Source organism: Oryza brachyantha, chromosome 2 (genome assembly GCF_000231095.2).
Source record: "Oryza brachyantha chromosome 2, ObraRS2, whole genome shotgun sequence".
Classification (NCBI taxonomy): Eukaryota; Viridiplantae; Streptophyta; class Magnoliopsida; order Poales; family Poaceae; genus Oryza; species Oryza brachyantha.
In genome coordinates, this window is record NC_023164.2 from 11259665 (window position 1) to 11282451 (window position 22787).

The 22787-nt window shown below is 36.2% G+C and overlaps 1 protein-coding gene across 1 annotated transcript; it reads right to left on the reverse strand.

Annotated features, from left to right (window-relative positions):
- Window positions 1-4106: 4106 nt before the first annotated feature.
- Window positions 4107-21691, reverse strand: LOC102701888 (protein CTR9 homolog). Its single transcript, XM_006647181.3, has 24 exons — window positions 21397-21691; window positions 20777-20843; window positions 20447-20638; window positions 18345-18445; window positions 15831-15917; window positions 15624-15740; window positions 15484-15547; window positions 15186-15400; window positions 14984-15068; window positions 13370-13470; window positions 13203-13295; window positions 11903-11971; window positions 11245-11337; window positions 10911-11165; window positions 9787-9867; window positions 9559-9720; window positions 8947-9042; window positions 7499-7600; window positions 7309-7416; window positions 6994-7218; window positions 6118-6384; window positions 5956-6027; window positions 4844-5137; window positions 4107-4566 (listed from the first exon to the last, which is right to left on the reverse strand). The coding sequence occupies exons 1-24, from the start codon at window positions 21535-21537 to the stop codon at window positions 4450-4452; spliced, it is 3204 nt and encodes a 1067-aa protein (XP_006647244.2). The 5' UTR covers window positions 21538-21691; the 3' UTR covers window positions 4107-4449.
- Window positions 21692-22787: the final 1096 nt, after the last annotated feature.

Below are 22787 nucleotides of genomic sequence, written 5' to 3' on the forward strand. Positions count from 1 at the left end.
AATAAAATTTAGATTTTTAGTTTCAAATTTATAGTGTTGTTTTTTATAATTTTTAATTATTGTTTTTGGTAGCGCGATAGCACATCGGACTATCGGAGCAGAGTGTTTAAGTGCCAAATTTATAGTGTTATTTGCTATAATTTTTTATTATAAAATATTTTAGATACAATAGATTGAAATTTTGAAACCAAAAAAAAAAATTTAGATTTTAGTTTCAAATTTATAGTGTTGTTTTTTATAATTTTTAATTATCAAACATATCATGCAATAGATAGTAAATTTAACAACAAAAATTTGTCACCTAAATAAATTCTCAAACTAAATCATTATTGTTGTGATTTTAGGGTAGATTATTTTGATATTGTACAAAGTTGACGAGCAAAAATATTTCTACATATAAATATTTTATTTATGTATAAATATTACATTTTACAAAGTTGACGAGGAAAAAACATTTTTGTCGTCCAAAACCATTGTTTGAACATGATTCACACTCGACTTTAGTAAAGAAAAACTTTATAGCCAAATGACTAAGGCATTGGTAGCAGACCTATATGTGCTAGGTTCAAATCCTAGTAAAGTCAAAAAAAAAATTGTCTTTTAATTGCTGGTATAGTTTTAATTTATTGTCTTTTATTAGAGATAAATCTAACATCAGTAAAGTGTAAAGTAATAATACAATTACACAATTGTATGATTATCGCACTTTACTGTTCCTGACTCAACACGTAATTTGTTTTTAAAATTTATTTTAATTTGCATAATTAAAATTAACTTAAACAGTGCAATGCACTGACAATTTTTTCTATTCTTCTGAAAATTCAGGTGCGATTAGCGTACAACGAAGTTTCTGCATTAGCGTAAACCGAAGTTTCCGCACACGTTTGGGTAACTTTTTTTCTTGGCACGCTTTACGTAAGCTCCAAAGAGGTAAGAATAAATCATGGTACAGCGTAACAAGCCAACAGGACGAAAGTTTTGGCCGATGAAGGGGGAGACCGTTTGGTTTTTCATGAAAAAAAAAACAAGCCAAACGATATATTTATAAATAAAAAATAATTTATGAATAAAAATTTCATATACGTATTCTTAGCGATCAAAAAGCTATTCTTAACGATCAAAAAGCTAAGACTGAAAAATAAATTTTGGTAAAAAAAACCTTAAAATCAACTCTAAATTTATGGTTAACAATTCAAATTTTGGCTTATAAACATAGATACAAGCAAAAAGATGATGTGGAAAGCGTCAACCAGACATAAATAAGAAATTGCCTATGTTAGTTCCGCCCAATCCATACCATGTTTCCGTCTAGAATGACTCGAAATTAGTTGTTGAATACAGAATGCCTGCTCTGCTCCCAGATAATTTACCACTACTGTTCAACCATCTAGCTACGCTCCAATTCAGCGTCGAGAAAATCCAACATATGAGCATACACTATAGTTGCTTCTGCATCCTAGGAGCCAGTAATCTCACATTTGGCCATCATCTTCACCGCAAAAGGCATCACCATCAACTTCAGTCACTCAAATTGTTCTCACCTGCGCTAGGCTGCACTGGCCTCTGCACTGGCTCATCATCCTCAGATTCTGACCATGCTCGTCTCTTCCGCTCTATAGCAGATTGAGGATGTCCCTACAGACAGGAAAAGATAAAGGGTGAAATAAGGCAACTCTATACCAAAGTATCCCATAAAAAGTGACTATTTCTTGTAATGATAAACAGGCTAAGAAATGCAGATGAACATAAGAGGACAAAACTAGGTCTAACAAGTATAAAATTTCCCATACCCATGCCGGTCGGATACCTGCGGGTAAAATTGCCATCCCTACCAAGTTGGCATTACAGTTTCAAACCCATCAAACTCTCCAGATACTAGGCCATCAAACAGAGAACGCATGCATCCGATCATAAGCCAACACACTACTGGTGACGTGGCCTCTAAATTGCAGTTTGTCGATGAAGAAGAGGCTGATCGGTAGCTGACAAAACCCAAGCTGACGGACACAGACCGATGGGTGATAGAATTCATAAGATGGTTGCTGAGTTTGGGCCAGGCTGGGTAGGGCTGACCAGGCTGACCCCAACTTAAACAAGCTTACTCTTCGTTGCCTGAAATGAATTGTTATAGCAATAGAGGCCTGCCTTTTCATTGCCTAAAATGAATGGTGATATATAGCAGGACAAAGGCACAACCAATTGTGGTTAGCATTGCTGCATTGGCGATGGTATTTCCAATATGCACATAGTAGCATTGTCAGCTAAACGTTATCTTCTGAAAATTATATAAAAGGGGATAGTGTTTCTGTCAGCCGTTAATCATAATCGCATCATCATTACATTATGTAACTTCGCTCAAATTAGAAACTAAGGGGGTGTTTAGTTGGGGAAATGAAAAATTTTTGTTGTTATATAGGACGTTTGACCGAATATTAGAAAGAGTTTTTGGACACGAATGAAAAAACGAATTTCACGCTCGCCTGGAAACTACGAGATGAATCTTTTGAGCCTAATTAATCCGTCATTAGCACATATGGGTTACTATAGTACTTATAGCTAATCATGACTAATTAGGCTCAAAAGATTCATCTCACGATAACTGCGCAATTAGATTTTGTTTAATGTTTAATGTTTTATTCAGATATCCAAAGATTTGGTGCGATTTTAAAAAAAATCTAGGAAGTGGATAAGTCTTTCCCGTAGAAACCCAAGGGTGTGGGTTCGACTCCCAGGATGGCATGTTATATTCTTTTTGGCAACGCTGGCAACGCGATAGCATGTCGGATCGTCGGAGCAGAGTGTTTAAGTGCCAAATTTATAGTGTTATTTGCTATATTTTTTATTATCAAATATTTTAGATACAATAGATTGAAAATTTGAAACCAAAAAAATAAAATTTAGATTTTTAGTTTCAAATTTATAGTGTTGTTTTTTATAATTTTTAATTATTGTTTTTGGTAGCGCGATAGCACAGCGGACTATCGGAGCAGAGTGTTTAAGTGCCAAATTTATAGTGTTATTTGCTATAATTTTTTATTATAAAATATTTTAGATACAATAGATTGAAAATTTCAAACCAAAAAATAAAATTTAGATTTTAGTTTCAAATTTATAGTGTTGTTTATTATAATTTTTAATTATCAAACATATCATGCAATAGATAGTAAATTTAACAACAAAAATTTGTCACCTAAATAAATTCTAAAAACTAAATCATTATTGTTGTGATTTCAGGGTAGATTATTTTGATATTGTACCAAGTTGACGAGCAAAAATATTTCTACATATAAATATTTTATTTATGTATAAATATTATATTTTACAAAGTTGACGAGGAAAAAACATTTTTGTCGTCCAAAACCATTGTTTGAACATGATTCACACTCGACTTTAGTAAAGAAAAACTTTATAGCCAAATGACTAAGGCATTGGTAGCAGACCTATATGTGCTAGGTTCAAATCCTAGCAAAGTCAAAAAAAAAATTGTCTTTTAATTGCTGGTATAGTTTTAATTTATTTTGTCTTTTATTAGAGATAAATCTAACATCAGTAAAGTGTAAAGTAATAATACAATTATACAATTGTATGATTATCGCACTTTACTGTTCCTGACTCAACACGTAATTTGTTTTTAAAATTTATTTTAATTTACACAATTAAAATTAACTGTTTGACTCAACACGTAATTTGTTTTTAAAATTTATTTTAATTTACACAATTAAAATTAACTTAAACAGTACAATGCACTGACATTTTTTTCTATTCTTCTGAAAGTTCAGGTGCGATTAGCGTACAACGAAGTTTCTGCATTAGCGTAAACCGAAGTTTCCGCACACGTTTGGGTAACCTTTTTTCTTGGCACGCTTTACGTAGCTCCAAAGAGGTAAGAATAAATCATGGTACAGCGTAACAAGCCAACAGGACGAAAGTTTTGGCCGATGAAGGGGGAGACCGTTTCGTTTTTCATGAAAAAAAAAACAAGCCAAACCATATATTTATAAATAAAAAATAATTTATGAATAAAAATTTCATATACTTATTCTTAGCGATCAAAAGCTAAGGCTGAAAAATAAATTTCGGTGAAAAACCTTAAAATCAACTCTAAATTTAAGGTTAACAATTCAAATTTTGGCTTATAACCATAAATACAAGCAAAAAGATGATGTGGAAAGCATAAACCAGACATAAATAAGAAATTGCCTATGTTAGTTCCCCGCCCAATCCATGCCATGTTTCCGTCTAGAATGACTCGAAATTAGTTGTTGAATACAGAATGCCTGCTCTGCTCCCAGATAATTTAGCACTAGTGTTCAGCCATCTAGCTACGCTCCAATTCAGCGTCGAGAAAATCCAACATATGAGCATACACTATAGTTGCTTCTGCATCCTAGGAGCCAGTAATCTCACATTTGGCCATCATCTTCACCGCAAAAGGCATCACCATCAACTTCAGTCACTCAAATCGTTCTCACCTGCGCTAGGCTGCACTGGCCTCTGCACTGGCTCATCATCCTCAGATTCTGACCATGCTCGTCTCTTCCGCTCTATAGCAGATTGAGGATGTCCCTACAGACAGGAAAAGATAAAGGGTGAAATAAGGCAACTCTATACCAAAGTATCCCATAAAAAGTGACTATTTCTTGTAATGATAAACAGGCTAAGAAATGCAGATGAACATAAGAGGACAAAACTAGGTCTAACAAGTATAAACTAACTTTCTATATAAATCTTGGAAAGGAATTAAAATTTACAATACCATCATTGATAAAGCAGACATGCAAATAATGAGTAAATAGAAATGAATTTATACAGGTTATTTATGAAAAAAGGACAGAACCCTAACCATGTCATCTTCAGCATCAGAATCTTCAAGACCTGCAGCAGCAAGAAGGTGACCTGGGGCTTTCTCTGAATCGTCACCATCATTACCCCTTGCTGTATTTGGGTAATCATCTTCTGCTTCCGGTTCATCTCTGTATTCATCTTCTTCCTCTTCCCCATAGTGTGCCTTTGTCTTCTGATCCTTCCTTTTCCTGCCACCCTTCCTCCTCCTCTTTTCACTTCCCCCCTCTTCATCTTCATGCTTAGACCTATCTTTTCTCTTGCCAGGGTTATTGCTTGAGGTTTTCCATTGCTCCTAATGAAAGACAGTCGATAACAGAATGATATTTTAAACTGTCATGACAGACCAAATATATTTGCAGTATTCCTGTCTGAAAAACAATCCTGGAGTAAAATGCTTTTAAGTAGGTCTTAGAGACATATATACAAAGCAAAAAACCACACAATCGGCCAGCTAACAACAATATCAACTGTTTAGGGGGACTCAGTTGAATGCCTCAAGTTAGTCAGAAAAAAAACATCACCAGTTCTATGATATATTTGCCATTCACCAGATGTAAGAGACATTAAGTAGCATTTTTCTAAACCAAAAACTTAAGGTGGCAAGTATCTGAGAGCTTTTCGTCAGCTGACTCTGTTTGCTAAACCTATGTACCCATTCTTGGTAGAATGTGCATAAATTTATTCCAAGACTAGTACCTGATTTCCTGAAGGATAGCATTCAACAAAGTGTGAGGCTATCAGATTTCACAAGAGTCTAAAGGTTCATTCAAACTCGTTCAATTAGAGCACGGCAGGAAAATAATCAGTTCTCACCAAAAATGAGGGAAAGGAACTAAACACGTTTGTGTTTTCAAGTAGCATTAAGAAATCATGTCTTCCATGGAAAGGGATGGAGTGTTTTACATTTGACATAGATAATCTTTTATATGTATCAAAATATATCAAACATCATAAAACGAACTATGACAAGAGGCCAGAGTTGATGAGACCATGTCACAGTTTAAATAGGTGATACATGCAGCTTGAAGAAAAGCAATATCCTGTTTATCCTTAGGAAACAAAAAATATCTCATGCCACCAGGTCCTGAATATGAATAACATGTAAAATACCTTGACACGCTCGAAGTGTTGCTCCTGTTGCATTACTTGCTTTAGCTCGTCCTCTTGCTTCCTTCTTTCTAACTGTTGACGCCACCACATTAGGAATAAACTTGGTACAGTTTTTATCAACATAAAGGCATATTGCAATGCAGTAAATGCAGTAAGACCTACCTGGGCTTTCCTCTGTTCTTCAGCCTTGCGGCGAGCTTCATCAGCCAAAGCAATTTGTCGGGCAACTTCCATTTTTTGCTTATTTTGCTGCTCAGCCTGCTCAGCAGCATCGCGATGAACCTTAGCAGCATCAAGCAAATGTTTGCAGTACTCAATATGAGTTTCTATTTTTCTCTCATCAAAACCATGGGAATGGTATGTAGATGCCACAGACAATAGACTGAATACTCTAATAGCATTCTGAAGCTCAGAGACTGTTGCACGAACCTGGAAACAGAGAAAGAAAAAGTTACAAAACCAGAAAAGGTTTTCCAAGTATATATATAAGATAATATATTTGTCAAATATCATTCAGAATGACAAGTATGAGGGAGAAATATGTACTAGTCTTTTTTTAAAAAAATTATAATGTCATCTCCAAACACAATCAATTTGGACATATAATCAACTATGATTGAAGGCATGGTTATATAATACTCTCTCCGTTCCATATTATAAGACTTTCTAGGTTTGCCTAGATTCATGCATGTATCGATGTATATGTTGTATATATGTGTATAGATTCATTAGCGCACAAATAAATCTAGGCAAGACCAGAAAGTTTTATAATATGGAACGGAGGAAATATATAAGATGATATATTTGTCAAGTATATTCAGAATGACAAGTATGAGGGAGAAATATGTACAAGTTTTTTTTTAATTTACAATGGCATTCAAACACAATCAGTTTAGACAAATAATCAACTATGATTTAAGATATGACTATATAATTCATTTTGCCTAAAGTATATAGCACTTTGATGAGTTTTCCAGCTAAGTAATAATTTCCAAAATCAAACAAACAGATCAAGTATAGGAAAGCAGCATTACTGACTTCATCAACTGTTCTTTTTGTCTTCTGTAGAGTAGAAGCGGAGAATTTCTGCATCGAAACACCTACATTGAACCGCAATAAATAATTTGATGGAGCCAAATGAATAGCTCTCAGTAAAGTTTTCCTGCAATCTTGCCATTGTTCAGCTTCATAGTGTGTCCGGGCAAGATACAAAAGTATAGTCGCATCAGTGTTGTAGAAGAACTTCCGCAGGCAATTTTGGTACTGCAAGAAAGAATCAATAACATTTTGTCAGCTCTTTACTGTCTTAAAGATTCGTGCCTATGCATTCCTACGTCTGTGTGGAGAGAGTACCATTTTCACAGCTTGTTGAAATAAACCTTGAGCAAAATATATGTGAGCCAAATTTATCCAAACATCAGGCATCTGAACAAATATACTTCCTGATGCAGCTTCATGTACCTAATTCATTTCAAATTGCTAATGTAATTTCTCACAATCTGCAGTAATCATATAGAAATAATGAGCAGCTATCTCCCTTGACCTGTGTAAATAGCTCCTTGGCAATATCCCATTGGGCTTTCTCAGCATATAAGATACCAATACCATTTGCAGCAAACATATTACCACGGTGCTGCTTTAGTACCTGCATCAGACATTCAGATCTCAAAAAATGAATAGAACAAGTGCTTAACGTAACCACCCTAAGCATCAAGGTGCAATATTTGCTCATTTCTACGACAAATCCAACAAAAGTGCATCCAAAAAATGAGTGAGCATATTATCACATATTGTCGTGTCTTACTTAAGTGTTGCAATAGCACCAGAAGTCCAAATCAAGCCTTTCAAGTTCCTTGATTTTTTTCTAAAGACTACATCTACATCATGCCATGATCTTTCGGTAGATATCAAAAATAAAACAGACATTTGAGTGTGAAGGTTTTCCATTTCAAATGAAACTGGCATTTTTATGACTAACAAAATTCAATGAGATAGCACTTTAACCCTAGGCTTTAACATCATGTATTTAAAGAAGATATAAGGACAGTATTATGGAAGCACTTCTATGACAACTGCACTCACCATTTTCTTGTATCCAAGCAACATATTCTAGACAATATTTTTGGACATCATTATAATTTTACTACAGCAATTTTATGGTTTCACTATTTTCAGTTGCGCAGAGTAGTTGCAACTTCTAAGAAACCATGATTGCAGGAGGCGATGATTTAGCAAGAAAATAAAGTTTATAATAAAAATCAAACTTTACCCAAAAGAAACTGAAACTGACTTTTTGCTATATTCCTAAAAAGCTAATTAAATGTGTTCCTTTAACCAGCTAATCAAATTCAGTTTTCTACATAAGCGATATTCCTGTTGATGGATGAAAATCAATGTAAGCCTCTGTGCTGGTTATTACTGTTTGATGGATGAATATCAACCACCTTAAATCATATAAGCCCATGTGCTGGTTATATAACAACAGCAAATAAAGCATGTAGCGACTAATTGAGAAGAGTTAAATATGACATTTTATAATTCTTTGCTAGCCAGAAATATCACCAAACAAGAATAAGTCCATGCTACTGGCATCAAACACAAGTATCTTAATCTGGTAGATAAAATAGAAAGAATAACACACAAATCTAAGAAAATGTATAATATAGACATGAGATTACAGCTACCAACATACACGACTAGAAAAAAGTTAGAAGTTTTATAACAAGGCCAACATTGAAAAGGCATGTACAAGAAAATGCCTTCACATACATCAGCAAAAGAAAACACAGTTTAGGCTAAAGAAAAGTTAACAGCCTTTGGTTCTTAATATTTTAAAGAGAAGTTCAATATGGAATACCAAAAGCTGCAACATGAATCAAACAGTTAAATGCAAGACGAATCTGAGTATGTAATCAGGTATAGTTTATTCGCCAGAAAGTTACAATTATACACAATATAATCCTGATCCTTTGAAATTGGTATTGAACATACATTTGAATACAGTTCCTTGGCTTTCTCCCTATGAGTGGCCTCAAATTTTGGGGCCTTTTTCTCAGGGCGGTTAGCAGCAAAGTAATTCCAGTTCCCCTGTAACAACATAGAAAAATATTTTCAAAAATAGAGAAGAAGCAACTGATCATTTACATAAAATGGAAGCATGTGTTAAAATAACCAGCTGATGTAAACCTATTGGGGTAAAACATCAAACTAAGAAATTATGCTGGCATGCCCTAATTCAGCAATAAATGTGCTGATATGCTAGTGATTCAAAATAAATTAGGCACAACTCATCATCTCCTGCCAGCTGGTAGCAAATGCCCTGACATTACATGCTAAACAAAGTTATCCGTAATTAAAGGAAACTAATTTATGATGAGGAGTTTACTTCTTCACTTTCACCATAACAATTCATATTCATCTTCCTGTAAATAAGTCTTCATTTGGGCTTTAATTTTAAAAATAAAAATAGAACAAAGTCCACAACAAATTTCATTTCAGTTTGGTGCATAAACTCCCTTGCTGCTTTTGTAACGAAAGGCAGTTCATTATTAAACCATTACAGTGATAAGTAAAGTGAATAAATGTAAGAGTATGCTCACATACCAGTTGAAGCATAGAGTATGTGTCTTTTCCCTCGGAAGCATCTTTAGCTTCACGGAAATGCTCCTTTGCAGTAAGCCAGGTTTCGTCACCTTGGAGTTCAAGACTTCCAAGCATAGAAAGTGCATTTGGATACTTATCATCTATCTTTAGAGCATCACCTATCTACAAACAAATATATTACAGTTATTCTTAATAAGTGGGACAAAATGCAGATGCATTAGTACTCACCAGCTCAATGCTCAGTTGAACATTGTTTTTTTCTTTTGCAATAGCTGCTAACCTAAGATAAGCATCAATGTAGTCTGGGTACTGCCATTTAAAAATAAAAGGAGTTAGTATTAGAAATACAGCACACAGTACCCTAAAAAAATTTAGTTTCAAAGGAGGCTTATTGTTTTGACATTACTAGGGGAAATCTACAACCAATACCTATGCAACATTATAACCTACTTCACATCCTCAAGGTTGACCATGTGACCGTTATTTGGGTACACATATTTGGAGATGAGATGATTGCCAAATTGGTTGTGAAAGTACTCCCTCTGTCTCAAAATGTAACTACTTATGTGCTTTTTTGAAGGGATTAAGGTTGAGTTGAGAAATGGCTGTGATGGTTTGAGATGAGAAAGTAGGTAAAGAAATTAAATGGGGAAAGGTTACGATTGGTTGAGATGAGGTAAGTGAAGTAGTTCTATTTTGAGACAAATTGAATCCTGGAGGTAACTATATTTTGAGACCAAGGAAGTAAATATATTTTCAAGCATAACCCTATCCATAACAGCTTGTGACATGAGCTATGAAATATACACATACATGTAAACGGGTGGACTATTAAATGGTTGTAGTCTTTTGATAACATTAATCATATCTCATAAATTTCTGTAATAATCAAATAGCATGAATACAAAAGTTTTAGTACTGCAAGACAAAAAAAATTAGTGAGGAAGATAAACCATTCTTAACAGTATAATTCATGAACATGGAAATGATAATCCCTGTGACCAAACAAGACAAGACATCAACTAGTTTCACAAGGGAAGACCATAACAAAGCAAAGACCTTCACTGTATATATTAGTGAAGCTACACAAACAAAATAAAATGAGGTGTGAACTCCCATGCAGATGACTGTAAACATCAGAATGCAACAAATAAAAATATTTCGAGGTTGCATAACAGCAGCAGTGATAAACGTCAAGAATACAATGTACGAGCAAAGGTCAGAATTTAAATATGTTTGTGTTCTTTTCAGCTCATATTGTCATGTCAAAAAAGAGCAAAGGACATGACAATATGCAAGAACAGACTCTGCGAAGGTGCATAATGGTACACCTGTGGTGGGGATGGCAGTACCTTGAAAATAATGAGGCGGTAAAAGAGACTGGCTTTCACAGTATCGTGAAGCTCTTCAAACAATCTTGCATAGTTAAACAACGTAGTGACCTTATCCCAAGGTAATTCAAGAGGCATGCCTTCTTCAAGTTGGTGAAAAAAACTCTGGTCCCTATACTGAACACTCCAGTTAACCACAGAGCTACCTACACTGCCATCTATAATTGAAACGCAAAAGCCATCTCCTAGTGCTTCCTTAAAACTTTGTTCAGCCATCTGAGAAAAAGCAAACAATAAAAGTACTCTCAGGTATAAATGACTATTTAGAGTATTTTATATGTATACTCTAACAAACCTCAAGTTCTCCCTTCTCAAAATGAAGCAGTCCAATTCCATTGAGCAATTCAATGGGTATTTTCTCTCCTGCCTTCTTTAGGAGATTCCGAGCCTGTGAACTGCTAGGTAAGATTTTTCATATTTTAGAACTGAAGCAAGATCCATGCTGATTGGATCCAAAGAAAGGCAACGGATATGTTTCATTCAGAGGTAACAAGAAAAGACTACAAATATTGTTCAGTCAACATTATCTAGGTTTAGATTTTAGATGAACCACACTACTGTCACCATCTGCAGATAAAATTTGAGGCTGTGCCATAGAGTACATGATGCAGTAGAATAGAATAACTCAACATCGAGTACAGTGAGGCAATCATTTACTCAATAGCTGGGATGAAAGAAATAAAAGACTAAGATGGCGAAGGATCCAGCCAAAGATTGTAAGAATATACTGTGATGATCGATAACAGAGGAATTCAATCAATATAAACATTAGACCATGTGTATATACACTGAACATACATTTGCATCAGCCAACAGATTCCTCAAAACAAAATTACTGTGGCTAAAGCTAAACTCTATGACTGAAACATGTACATGATTTATTTGAGAAAAATCCCACAGTATAATCTATACTGGTTAACAGAATAAACTTCTAGCTAAGTGGATAGCCTTACTGTTTTCAAGTATTCCATAGCAGCAGCCCAATCAGATTGTACCAATAATTCACCTAATTCCATAAATGCCTGCAAAATGGTTTGACGAGTAAATATTATTTACGTAACATGAACATAATGGGCTACAAAATCATGTGTGCCCAGGAAATAGAATGTAAGGTTTTTCTTTTGCGAACTCTTAATAAATGTAACTCTTAATGAGTGGATGCTTAAACGTTTCAACTCAGCAGCTTTAATGTGCATTACAAAGATTCCAAATAAATATATTGTAAGATTTAGAGTTAGAAGTGCATGAAAATATGTATCCACAATTCAAGAACTTATAGACATGACAACATGAGACAAATAATTAAAAAAAATTAAATACACGCATATGCAAAGAATTTTTATTTTTTTTACTAATTGTATCTAGTCTCAACTCAGAAGTCAGAAGTGACCTTGATGAGGAGATAGATGTAGAATACACCATCACCCTCGGTTGCTCTCCTTAAGAGGAAAAGAAAAGAGGCTTTTTTTCCATGAATAAGTAAAAGGCATTCATATCGTTACATTAAGAGAGGAACATGAAAGTTGCAAGGTTCATATAGATATACATGGTATTCTCCCATGACCAGCAATGAAAGAAAGCTGAAGAGAGCAAAAAGAAATGAGAACTTTCAGTCACTTTAGTAAATCTTTTTTTCCTCTCATATCTAAAACCTATTAGACATAAACATCTATCTACTACAAACAAACAAGTGAACGGAACTAATACAACATTTCACAATGTTGATGAAACATTAGATTCAATTGGTCTTATAATACATTTTACATTTTAAAATTTTGACCCCAGAATAGCTTTAGAGAATTAATAGGTAGGGCAGGCAGATTAAGAATAAAATGCACTTTGAATTCCAGTTCAAAGTGAATACTTTTAGGTTATAGAGCACCACAAATATACAATGAACTAATTATTGGAGTACCAGTTAGTATCCGTAATTTTCAATGAATACATACTCTAAGATCAGCATCATGCTTCAAGGTTACACATGCTTTTCCCAGATTTAAAATAAAAATGCCCAGGTGCTCAAACAATACCCTCAGACCACCTAGCAACACTCCACTCCTATGATTCATAGATTAACATTCACATTCTTTTAATCCAAAACCTCCCAATATTGAAACCTGGGTATGGGTTCAGTCATTCTGATGTTCCTCACATGGAAAGGACCTTATTCATTATATGTACAGAAGAAACATATAAAATAATGCTTAAAGAATGTTTAATATAATAAGCAAGCGAGCAAGAGAGAGAAACCACCTGATGATCTTTTGGATCAATCCGGGTAACCTTCTTGAAGGTTTCTATAGCTTTGTCATTCTCACCCGACTTTGCATATATGTGTCCAATAGCCTTGACAAAGCAACATAAATTAGTTCAGACAACCTCTTCACAAACAAATGAATAAAGTGGAAGCCTCATCTCACCTTTAAACTTTCACAGTTTTCTGGGTGCACCTCCAACACTTTTTCAAAGCTAGCTAATGAACTTTTGTAGTCTGCAAATTTTAATTGTATCTGACCAAGTCCTGGTTCAAGTCATTAATTTGTAACAAACAAAATGAGAAATGCAGAAAACTATTCCCAATTGACCAAAAAAAATTAAATCTATTGGAACTGCTAGCACATGTTTGACAAAATCCAATCAAGAAAAGGAAGGAAAAAGAAGCATATAAACTGATTCAATAGGGTGGAATGATTTTATTTACACTTGCCAAACATAATGTAATCCATCAAGGACAAGATAACAAAGCATCAACATTACACATGAAGTACAAAATAAACAATAAGAGATCGAGGGCTTTGTTGGACGTAATCCAAACAAGCTATTAGTAAGATCATTAACTGCATTGGTGAAATTCTGATGGCTGCAAAAAGGAATTAGATATTGGGTAGCATGCACCAACCAATTCAGCCAAAAGCTCCCTATGTCTAGGCTACTATTTTTGTCTTTAAATTGTCACTCGCTAGGTACCAACCAGTTCAACCCATTAAGCCAAAATACAGAAAGGTAGGCAATTCACTTGTACATCAACAGCAGCTTCACATATATACACAGGATCTTGAACAATAAGAAGAATATTTGCAACACAGGAATAACATAGGTATAATGGTATGTATTGAACTACTGATGATTCCCAGTAATAAGGGGGGGGGGGGGGTAGCAAAAGAGGCATAGTAACTTTTTAAGTTAGTACAGTGCATGTACATTGCTACTGGATCACAAATAAAAATACAATAAGTTACAAAGTTAGAACTTAGAAGTGCAAAATAGACAAATTGACAATCATGATTGACCTATTCAAGGAAAAAACATAACAAACACTAAATTTCTCGATTGAAACAAGTCATACAATGCCTCCTGTGAGTTTCAAGGTCAAAATGACACACGGAAGTCTCGTACCATCAGCTTACACATGCCACTTAGATCACCTTATACTATTAGTAGTGAACAATGAGATGGTCAGCAAAGACAAAAGAAAAATATCATGGTTTGGACACTAAAGATATTTCTACAGAAGAAGGGAAGCCAGAGTATCCTTAAGAAAAGACCAGTTCGATCAATGTGCTTAAGAGACCAGAAACAGAAACTGCTAAATATGACCCAATGCACCCAAAGAAACAGGCCTATCATATTTCACATGGTGGTCAATTAACTTGCATGTAAAGGCAAGAATGCTGAAAAACTCCACACCAACTCCTCTAATTCTAGGAAAGGACTTAGTGGTGATTGGTGGTTGGTTTCCAAATCCCCTGAACAATTGTACTGATGGCATCATTTATGGAGACTTTGTGTATGTTAGTAATAGAATTTTCTGCCGAGTAATGTATCATACACACATTTATGCTAAGATTTTCTGCTATGACTTAGTCAGGGATTAACCACGAACTATGTATGCAATAGCAGAATAAAGATAGATTATAGTTGGTTTTGAGCATTTAAAGTTGGTGGTATATGTTTATTGAGATTCATTGCATTTCAGTACATAAACAATTGGCTCGTGATGCCACAAAAGTCCCTAATGAGGACAACAGACTTACCAAAAAATGGCAACACAAAGTCCTGTGGCTTACTGATTTCATTGACAGAAGCCATATAATACCGTCCAGCAGTCTCAATATCACCCTGAATTAATCAAGTTTGTAAACAAGAGTAGTGACAAAAGAATCAAAGATTTCAACACAGAGAAAAAGAAAAGGAATAACCAGCTAGTTCCACTGGTGCATGAACAGAGTATATCACCTTACTGTGGTATGATCTGGCTAAGTTATAGAAAGCATGTGATTTCAGCAGTCCATGATTACTTGAAGAGAGAGCAGTCTCAGTCAGTTGTTCAACCACAAAATGCTGCCCAGTAAAGAAATAATGGTTTGCTAGGTGGTTGAGTGCCAAAGTGCAATAAGGATAAATTTCAAAAGCTCTTCTCATTTGGTCCATTCCTCTGCGAATTCCACCAGCTATAGGAAAGTTGCGAGACTTCAGGGGGAAAACAGTAAAAAGATAGAAACCTTCTTGTTAGTACTTAGGACAGAGCATTTACCTTCATTTGTTTGCAAGTCCATGATTGCCAGTGCTACTAAAGCATCAATATTTTCAGGGTCCAGCTGTGAAACATTAGTTTATCAATTAACCAAGGTAAATCTTCTATACAGCTATAAAAGTGACAGAAATAAGACTTACCTGCAGAACACGTTGAAAAGCTTGTCGAGCTTTATCTGGCTGACCAAGTTTGTATCGGCAAAATGCTATACCAAGCCTCACAGCAGCAGGACAGCTGGTATAGGCCCGCAGGGCTCTCTACAAAATTTATGGAAGTTAAAACACTATCCCAGCAAAATAATATGGAATTGTCAAAAGGAAAAACTCAAGTGCTGAGTTATCTCTAACCTTATAGAGATCCAGTGAGTTCCTATAATAGTCCAGAGCTTTCTTGTGTTGCTGCTCCATGTCACCCATCAGGAAATAAACAGAGGCCTGCATACACAGGATTTTATAACTCAAGAAGATTAACATTGGAAGAAAGAAGCTGGAGAAAACAATGATTACCACATTGTTTTTTTTTAGTCCCTTCAACAAGTTGTGACAATCTTTATATGTTGCATGATAAAGAGCCAAAACACAGGACACAGTATGAAGATAAACTAATGCAGGAGAAACTAGCAAGCATATGAACAAGTGGTGTGAAGCCATCTATCCAGGACTCCAGGTCATCATATTTACCCACACTACCAATATTCTAGTATTATGTAGAATGATAGTAGTCATAGCACTTTACCCCCATCACTTCCCTTCGACAATCTTTTTTGAATGGACATACGCACATTCTCTTATTTCATTATTTTGTGTATATGCAAATGGCCAGTTTAGCTATTATTGATTATGTGTACAACCTTTCAGATATGATGATAATATACTTTTCATTTTACATATTTAGAAGTTTCAGTTTATTTGTTTGAGATATATCACAATGTACCGGCACTGTGATAGTAACGTAAAATGATAACACTTCTGGTTGGCTGCTTTTATAGGTATATGCATTCAGTGTTCACATCAAGCTCAAAACATAAATAAAAAATATCATACCGTATCCTAATACATGAAACAATCTGTTGGCCATTCAGAATTGCGTATACTTAATTGAAAAGTATTTCAAGTAGCAACAGGAATCGATATGATGATAATATACTTTTCATTTTACATATTTAGAAGTTTCAGTTTATTTGTTTGAGATATATCACAATGTACCGGCACTGTGATAGTAACGTAAAATGATAACACTTCTGGTTGGCTGCTTTTATAGGTATATGCATTCAGTGTTCACATCAAGCTCAAAACATAAATAAAAAATATCATACCGTATCCTAATACATGAAACAATCTGTTGGCCATTCAGAATTGCGTATACTTAATTGAAAAGTATTTCAAGTAGCAACAGGAATCGATATGATGATAATATACTTTTCATTTTACATATTTAGAAGTTTCAGTTTATTTGTTTGAGATATATCACAATGTACCGGCACTGTGATAGTAACGTAAAATGATAACACTTCTGGTTGGCTGCTTTTATAGGTATATGCATTCAGTGTTCACATCAAGCTCAAAACATAAATAAAAAATATCATACCGTATCCTAATACATGAAACAATCTGTTGGCCATTCAGAATTGCGTATACTTAATTGAAAAGTATTTCAAGTAGCAACAGGAATCGATATGATGATAATATACTTTTCATTTTACATATTTAGAAGTTTCAGTTTATTTGTTTGAGATATATCACAATGTACCGGCACTGTGATAGTAACGTAAAATGATAACACTTCTGGTTGGCTGCTTTTATAGGTATATGCATTCAGTGTTCACATCAAGCTCAAAACATAAATAAAAAATATCATACCGTATCCTAATACATGAAACAATCTGTTGGCCATTCAGAATTGCGTATACTTAATTGAAAAGTATTTCAAGTAGCAACAGGAATCATGCCAACAGCAGCTGCATTGTTGTACACTTGTGACTCAGATCACTAGGGAACAACATCTGGCACAAATTGACCAAATCAGCAACCTCGTTAACGGCAAAGGAGAGGAGGGGAAGGGGAATCCAACTGGAGTAGCCAACAATGTTTCTTTATCAACTCTGCCACCACCATAGCTGCTCGTTGCCACAATTACAATGGTCACTGTTTGCTGAAATGCTGCTGGATGCACCTCAGTCAGGGAGAAGGGAATAAGAGATGTAGTGGGAAGGAGGGAAAGAGCAACAGCAAGGGAAAGGCCGAGAAGACAAGCACAAGGGAGAATGGCTAGCAACAATAAGATAATAGATTGACAGAAAAATCAACCCTGCAGCTTTGCGCTGATGACTGATAGAGAGAAGGTACGGGGAAAGGAAACAATCAGGTCGACCTGGTGGGCTGGGCCCATTACATCATCTTCCTTAATATCAGTTTTTCACATTCACGTACTTTCTTTGCCATTTAAAATCCACATTCCTTTCAAATGTATTTGGATTAAGTAAAATATTGCTATTTGACTACAATGCTATTTGACTACAATAATAGGGGTAAATTTGCTTCTCAACCCTACCAAAGAATTGGAAGTGCCAAAATTTAGTTATGGGCTTATGGCACTACCAAAATTTGGTAGTGTAGAGTTGTCTTGCCTTAATGATTGGTATGCTACCAACTAGGAGTCAAATTTTGTAGAGCATGGTTCTGTAGGGTAGAGGAAGACACTACCAAATTTGAGCATGGGCACCAAAAAATTGGTAGGGCACATTTTGTGAATCTTTTTATTTTTTGGTTAAATTGTGTATCTCAAAGGCTCAAACCCCACGTACTTACCCCCATAGAACACAATCCTCGTAACTATATTTTTAAGATCCTCAAGAAAATCACCTGACCAAGTAAAGCTGGAAAATTGCTTCCATCGTCATCCAATACAATCTTGAATGAATCAGATGCCATTTGCAAATCGCGCTTGGCCACACAGAGTTGACCTGAGGAGCAACATCAATAAATCAATGTACTTAGAAGTTGTACTAGTTAGGAAAAACACAGAGTTCTGTTCTGATAATCATTCAAATGAATTAATATGGTTAATAAATGGCATTAAATGCAGAACTCACAAGTGTGCTTTATGCTCAAATAATAATACTTAAAGAGAAATGAATACATTTTAAGTTGTGAAAACAGACAATATATACTAAAAAAGTTCTTCATAATTCTCAAAACGAGAATGCCATGGAACAAATGACCAAATAATAAAAGGTGCTCAATCGGAATAAGAATAAACCATGGTCACAAGTTTTGCCTAATAGTTGAAACTATGAAAGGATTGGTTTTTCTTCTTTCCTGTGTGCTCGCAATGCAACACAATACTGAAGATTGTGTTCCATGACATGCACAAACAGGAGTGGCCTCACCGAAATTCCTATGGTAAGATTTAAGCATTCACCTGGCAGAGATTACAAATAATGTGACCTTCAAAATAGGATCCATTCTTTTCAGTTACTTTACTGGATTATTATTGATGTGCATTATTCTACTCCTCTACGCCTCTAAAAATATGTTTTCTCAGAAGACATTCTTCCACTGCATTTCTTAACCACTTGTTCTAAGTTTATTTCTCAAAAATACTTAATTGTATCCCTATAATATAGTAGATAACCCACAGCAATAAACCAGTCAATAGTCCATCTCAAACAGGGCCTAAAACAAAGTTGTTGAAAACAGCTATAAAGCAGTATGAGGAACCAACCTTTACAGCTTACACCACACCTTTATCAAACCATGTAAATAAATCAGTGGCTGTAAAAACAAACTAAATAAACTATGTTAAACTACATAAAACTCAAACCAACTCTTAGGCTTCCTCCTTTGCAATCTTGCTTCATCTAAAAGGGCTAACCTATTTCATATGGATAATGGTTACTAGATGTTATATTCTACTCTACACACTAGAACTAGCCTCCATGGGACTAATCCAACAGTAGCAGGTCTCAGAGCCAAGATGTTCAGAAACAAAGATGCCCCCCCCCCCAAACATATATATGACATTAATAAAAGCATTGAAAATAATATGTTTTTTCAAATTGATTAGGCCTGCAAGAAAGCACCATTTATGAGTATTAGAAAATAATTAAGCACGGTACTTCATTGCAGCATTTCTTCAGAACCAAATTCAGCTTTCTAGGAAGAAAATTTTGAAATAATAGAATCAAATATATATTATCAAATTGAGTAAATTGCGATACCGGTGCACTTGCGAGGTGGGTGCAATTTAGTATGTGAACTTGTAAATGGCTCATATTGGTGCACAAAATTGTATAGTGCATGTAAACCAAAGTCAAAATTATATGGCATGACTAATTTCATTAAGTTGGAGACCGATTAGAATCTTAGCTGGGCTTGTATGTTAAGATAATGTCATATACATACAAACATGCTCAATCAAACATAGAGTAAGTGACTTTGTGTATAAATAAAAAAATTATGAGATACAAAGGGAGTATAAAATAGATACAAAACAATGCAAAATAAAATAAATACAAAACATACATAAAGGATATTTGCACATATGACATTTCTCACGGTCTCATATCTACATATGGCATCCTATTCAAATATAACTCAGCATAATTTGCCACAATATGTCGTTTTGGACTTGGTTCGCACACGCTATTCAAGTTCATGCATCATAATAAGCATTTTAGGAGTTTACGTACCAAATTGCATCCACAAAACAAGTTTGTGTACCACCAACACAATTTACTCTATCAAATTTCGTAGAAATATGAGATAATTTTAAATAAAAAATTGACAAAAACATAACTTCACAGCCGCAAAAGAAGGGGTTAATCACACAGTTCAAAGATCAAATGAATACGCAGGCAATCATAATAGAACCACCACAGTGGTAAAAGGAGATGTGCATAACATTCACTAAGCTATAAAAGACAATATATAAAGATATTTTAAATGCTCTAAAATAATAAAACCTCTTCCAATCCATGTAGAAGGTTCAGTTTCATCTATCCTTGATGCCCTATTGTAGTACTGAGTTGCTTCTTTGAAATGGGCTTCCTTCTGATGTGCTCTCTCAACCTTCCCCAGGAAAGTATGGAAAGCACCCAAAGCATTAAGGATAGCTATTCTCTCATACTTCACATCAGCATAATATTCATCAATTTCTGCAAGGGAGGAGAGATCATTCAACATGAAGGGGTTCAAGAATCGATAAGAAACTAAACTAGCAGGGTACAATCAAAGATGACGTGGTTCAGACCAGTAATCCTACAGGTAGAGAATTAGAAAACAAAAAAACAAACCTGGGCCTGATCCTTCCTCTAGAATCTGTCGGAACTGTTCTATCTTTCCTTGCTTGAAGTACTCTCTCTGTTTCAACACAGGATTCACAAGTGACCAAAACAATGCATGTGATTGTTCCCTCCAAATTTACAACAGTTAGATCAACCATTCAGAAAGGCTCAATCACTCAAGAGGGCAATTGAAAGAGAGGGTCCCTTGAACTCGAACTACATGTTTCATTAGAATGCTACTCATAGATTAAGTGCAGCCACGCAAGTTGCAGATGAGCATCAGTAATTTCTAGAATGGTCTTCAAAGTATAACAAAGCTAATCAAGTACAGAATCACACCTTTCAGCAAATAAAATGAAAATTTGAACAACATTGGCCAATCTGTCAGAAGACCAACCCAAAAGAAGGAAAAGGTGCGCATCTGCAGGAAGAGATCGCGCGAGGGCCTGCCCTAAAAAACTCCAATCACCTCAACCATGCTGCACCCTATTACTCCTAGCGACGCCACCGACGATCTATTATAACTCCGTGAAATCGCAGGGAGTATTGGTTGCAGAGAATAATGGTGGTTTTCGCTGGATTACGACGACTCGCGAGCACTAAAGGAGAGGGAGCGTAGATAAGCGTACCGCGATGATGAGCCAGAGGTGTAGCGGGGCCTGCTCGGCCTTGAGGATGTCGAGGATGTCAGAGGCGTCGGCGGGGAGCTGGTCCAGGGCCACCCGCACCTCCTCCTCCGTCCCCTGCACCGGGATGTACACGCTCGCCATCTTCCCGCTGCCTCCCTCTCCCCCTACCACGGCAGCCGCAGCCGCAGCCGCAGGGGAGAGAAGCCCTACCCGGCCGGGTGCTTCGACTTGTCCCCTGACGGCGGGCGACGGGAGGCGCCGGCGCACAGCGGCACGGGGAACGGGAGGAAAGACGGTGGAGTGACGCCGCTGGTCCGATCTGTGCTGCCAGGGCTTGGGCGAAACAGGCTCGTGTCAAAGGGGTTTTGTTTCGACAAAAGGTCAATTTACCTCCCTCAACTCTTCTCTGAGTCCAGATCACATCCCTCAACACTAAAACCGGACACATTGGCTCACTCGACGGTTTTGCTAACAGTTTTGAATGACGTGGCCTGCGGACCGCATGACATGGACATTGACCACGGTCCAAGTTGATGAGTTAGCTAAGCCTTGTGGCAGAATGGGCTGCTACTTAAAAATGGAGGGTATGTATTCGATTTTGTGAAACCCTAGCTTGGTGGCTGAGGGCGGCGCGTCGTGGTTTGGCGGCGGCGGTGGAGGGAGGGGCATCGTGGTTTGGCGGTGGCAAAGGGCGACACGACTTAGCGGCTTCGGAGGACGGCGCAACGTCGATTCCGAGTGGTGAAAGCTGGATCCACGAGCTGAAACAGCGGAGGTTAGTGTTCTTGTTATCAGTTTTCGAGTGGGGATTTTGTCTCGGTGGAATGGGGATTTGTTTAGTGTGGTTAGTTTGTTTGTTGTCCGGGGAATGTCTTGGATGAATCATTGTCTAGGCAAATTAAAGGTGGTTAGTTGTATATGGTCTTATTTTATTTCTTAGTGTGTGGAAAGTTGATGGGATTTGGAACTTTGTTAGTTAAGTATGATGGGAAATAATTTTCTTTGTTTGATTGTCGTGTAGGGGAACCTAGCAGTGTATTCATGGACATCCTTGGCACCCTACCTATACGATTCCATTTCAACGGGGAGTTTGTGCGTTCTGGAAGACAAACCAACTATGTCGGGGGAATGAGGCAATATCTTATATAGATCGAGATAAGGTCTCTCTTCCTGAGCTAGTTGGACATTTGTGTGACCATACCAAAGTACAGGAAGGGACTATGCTGCACTGGTTGTTCCCGGGCGAAGAGCTAGGTTCCGGTCTTCGTGCTTTAATGGACGACAAGGTCTGTCAATACATGTCTGACTGCATTGTTGAAGAAGGAGTTGCTGAAGTGTACTCAGAGGAACCAATTTTAATTGATGTGTCAGATGGGGATGATGAAGATAGT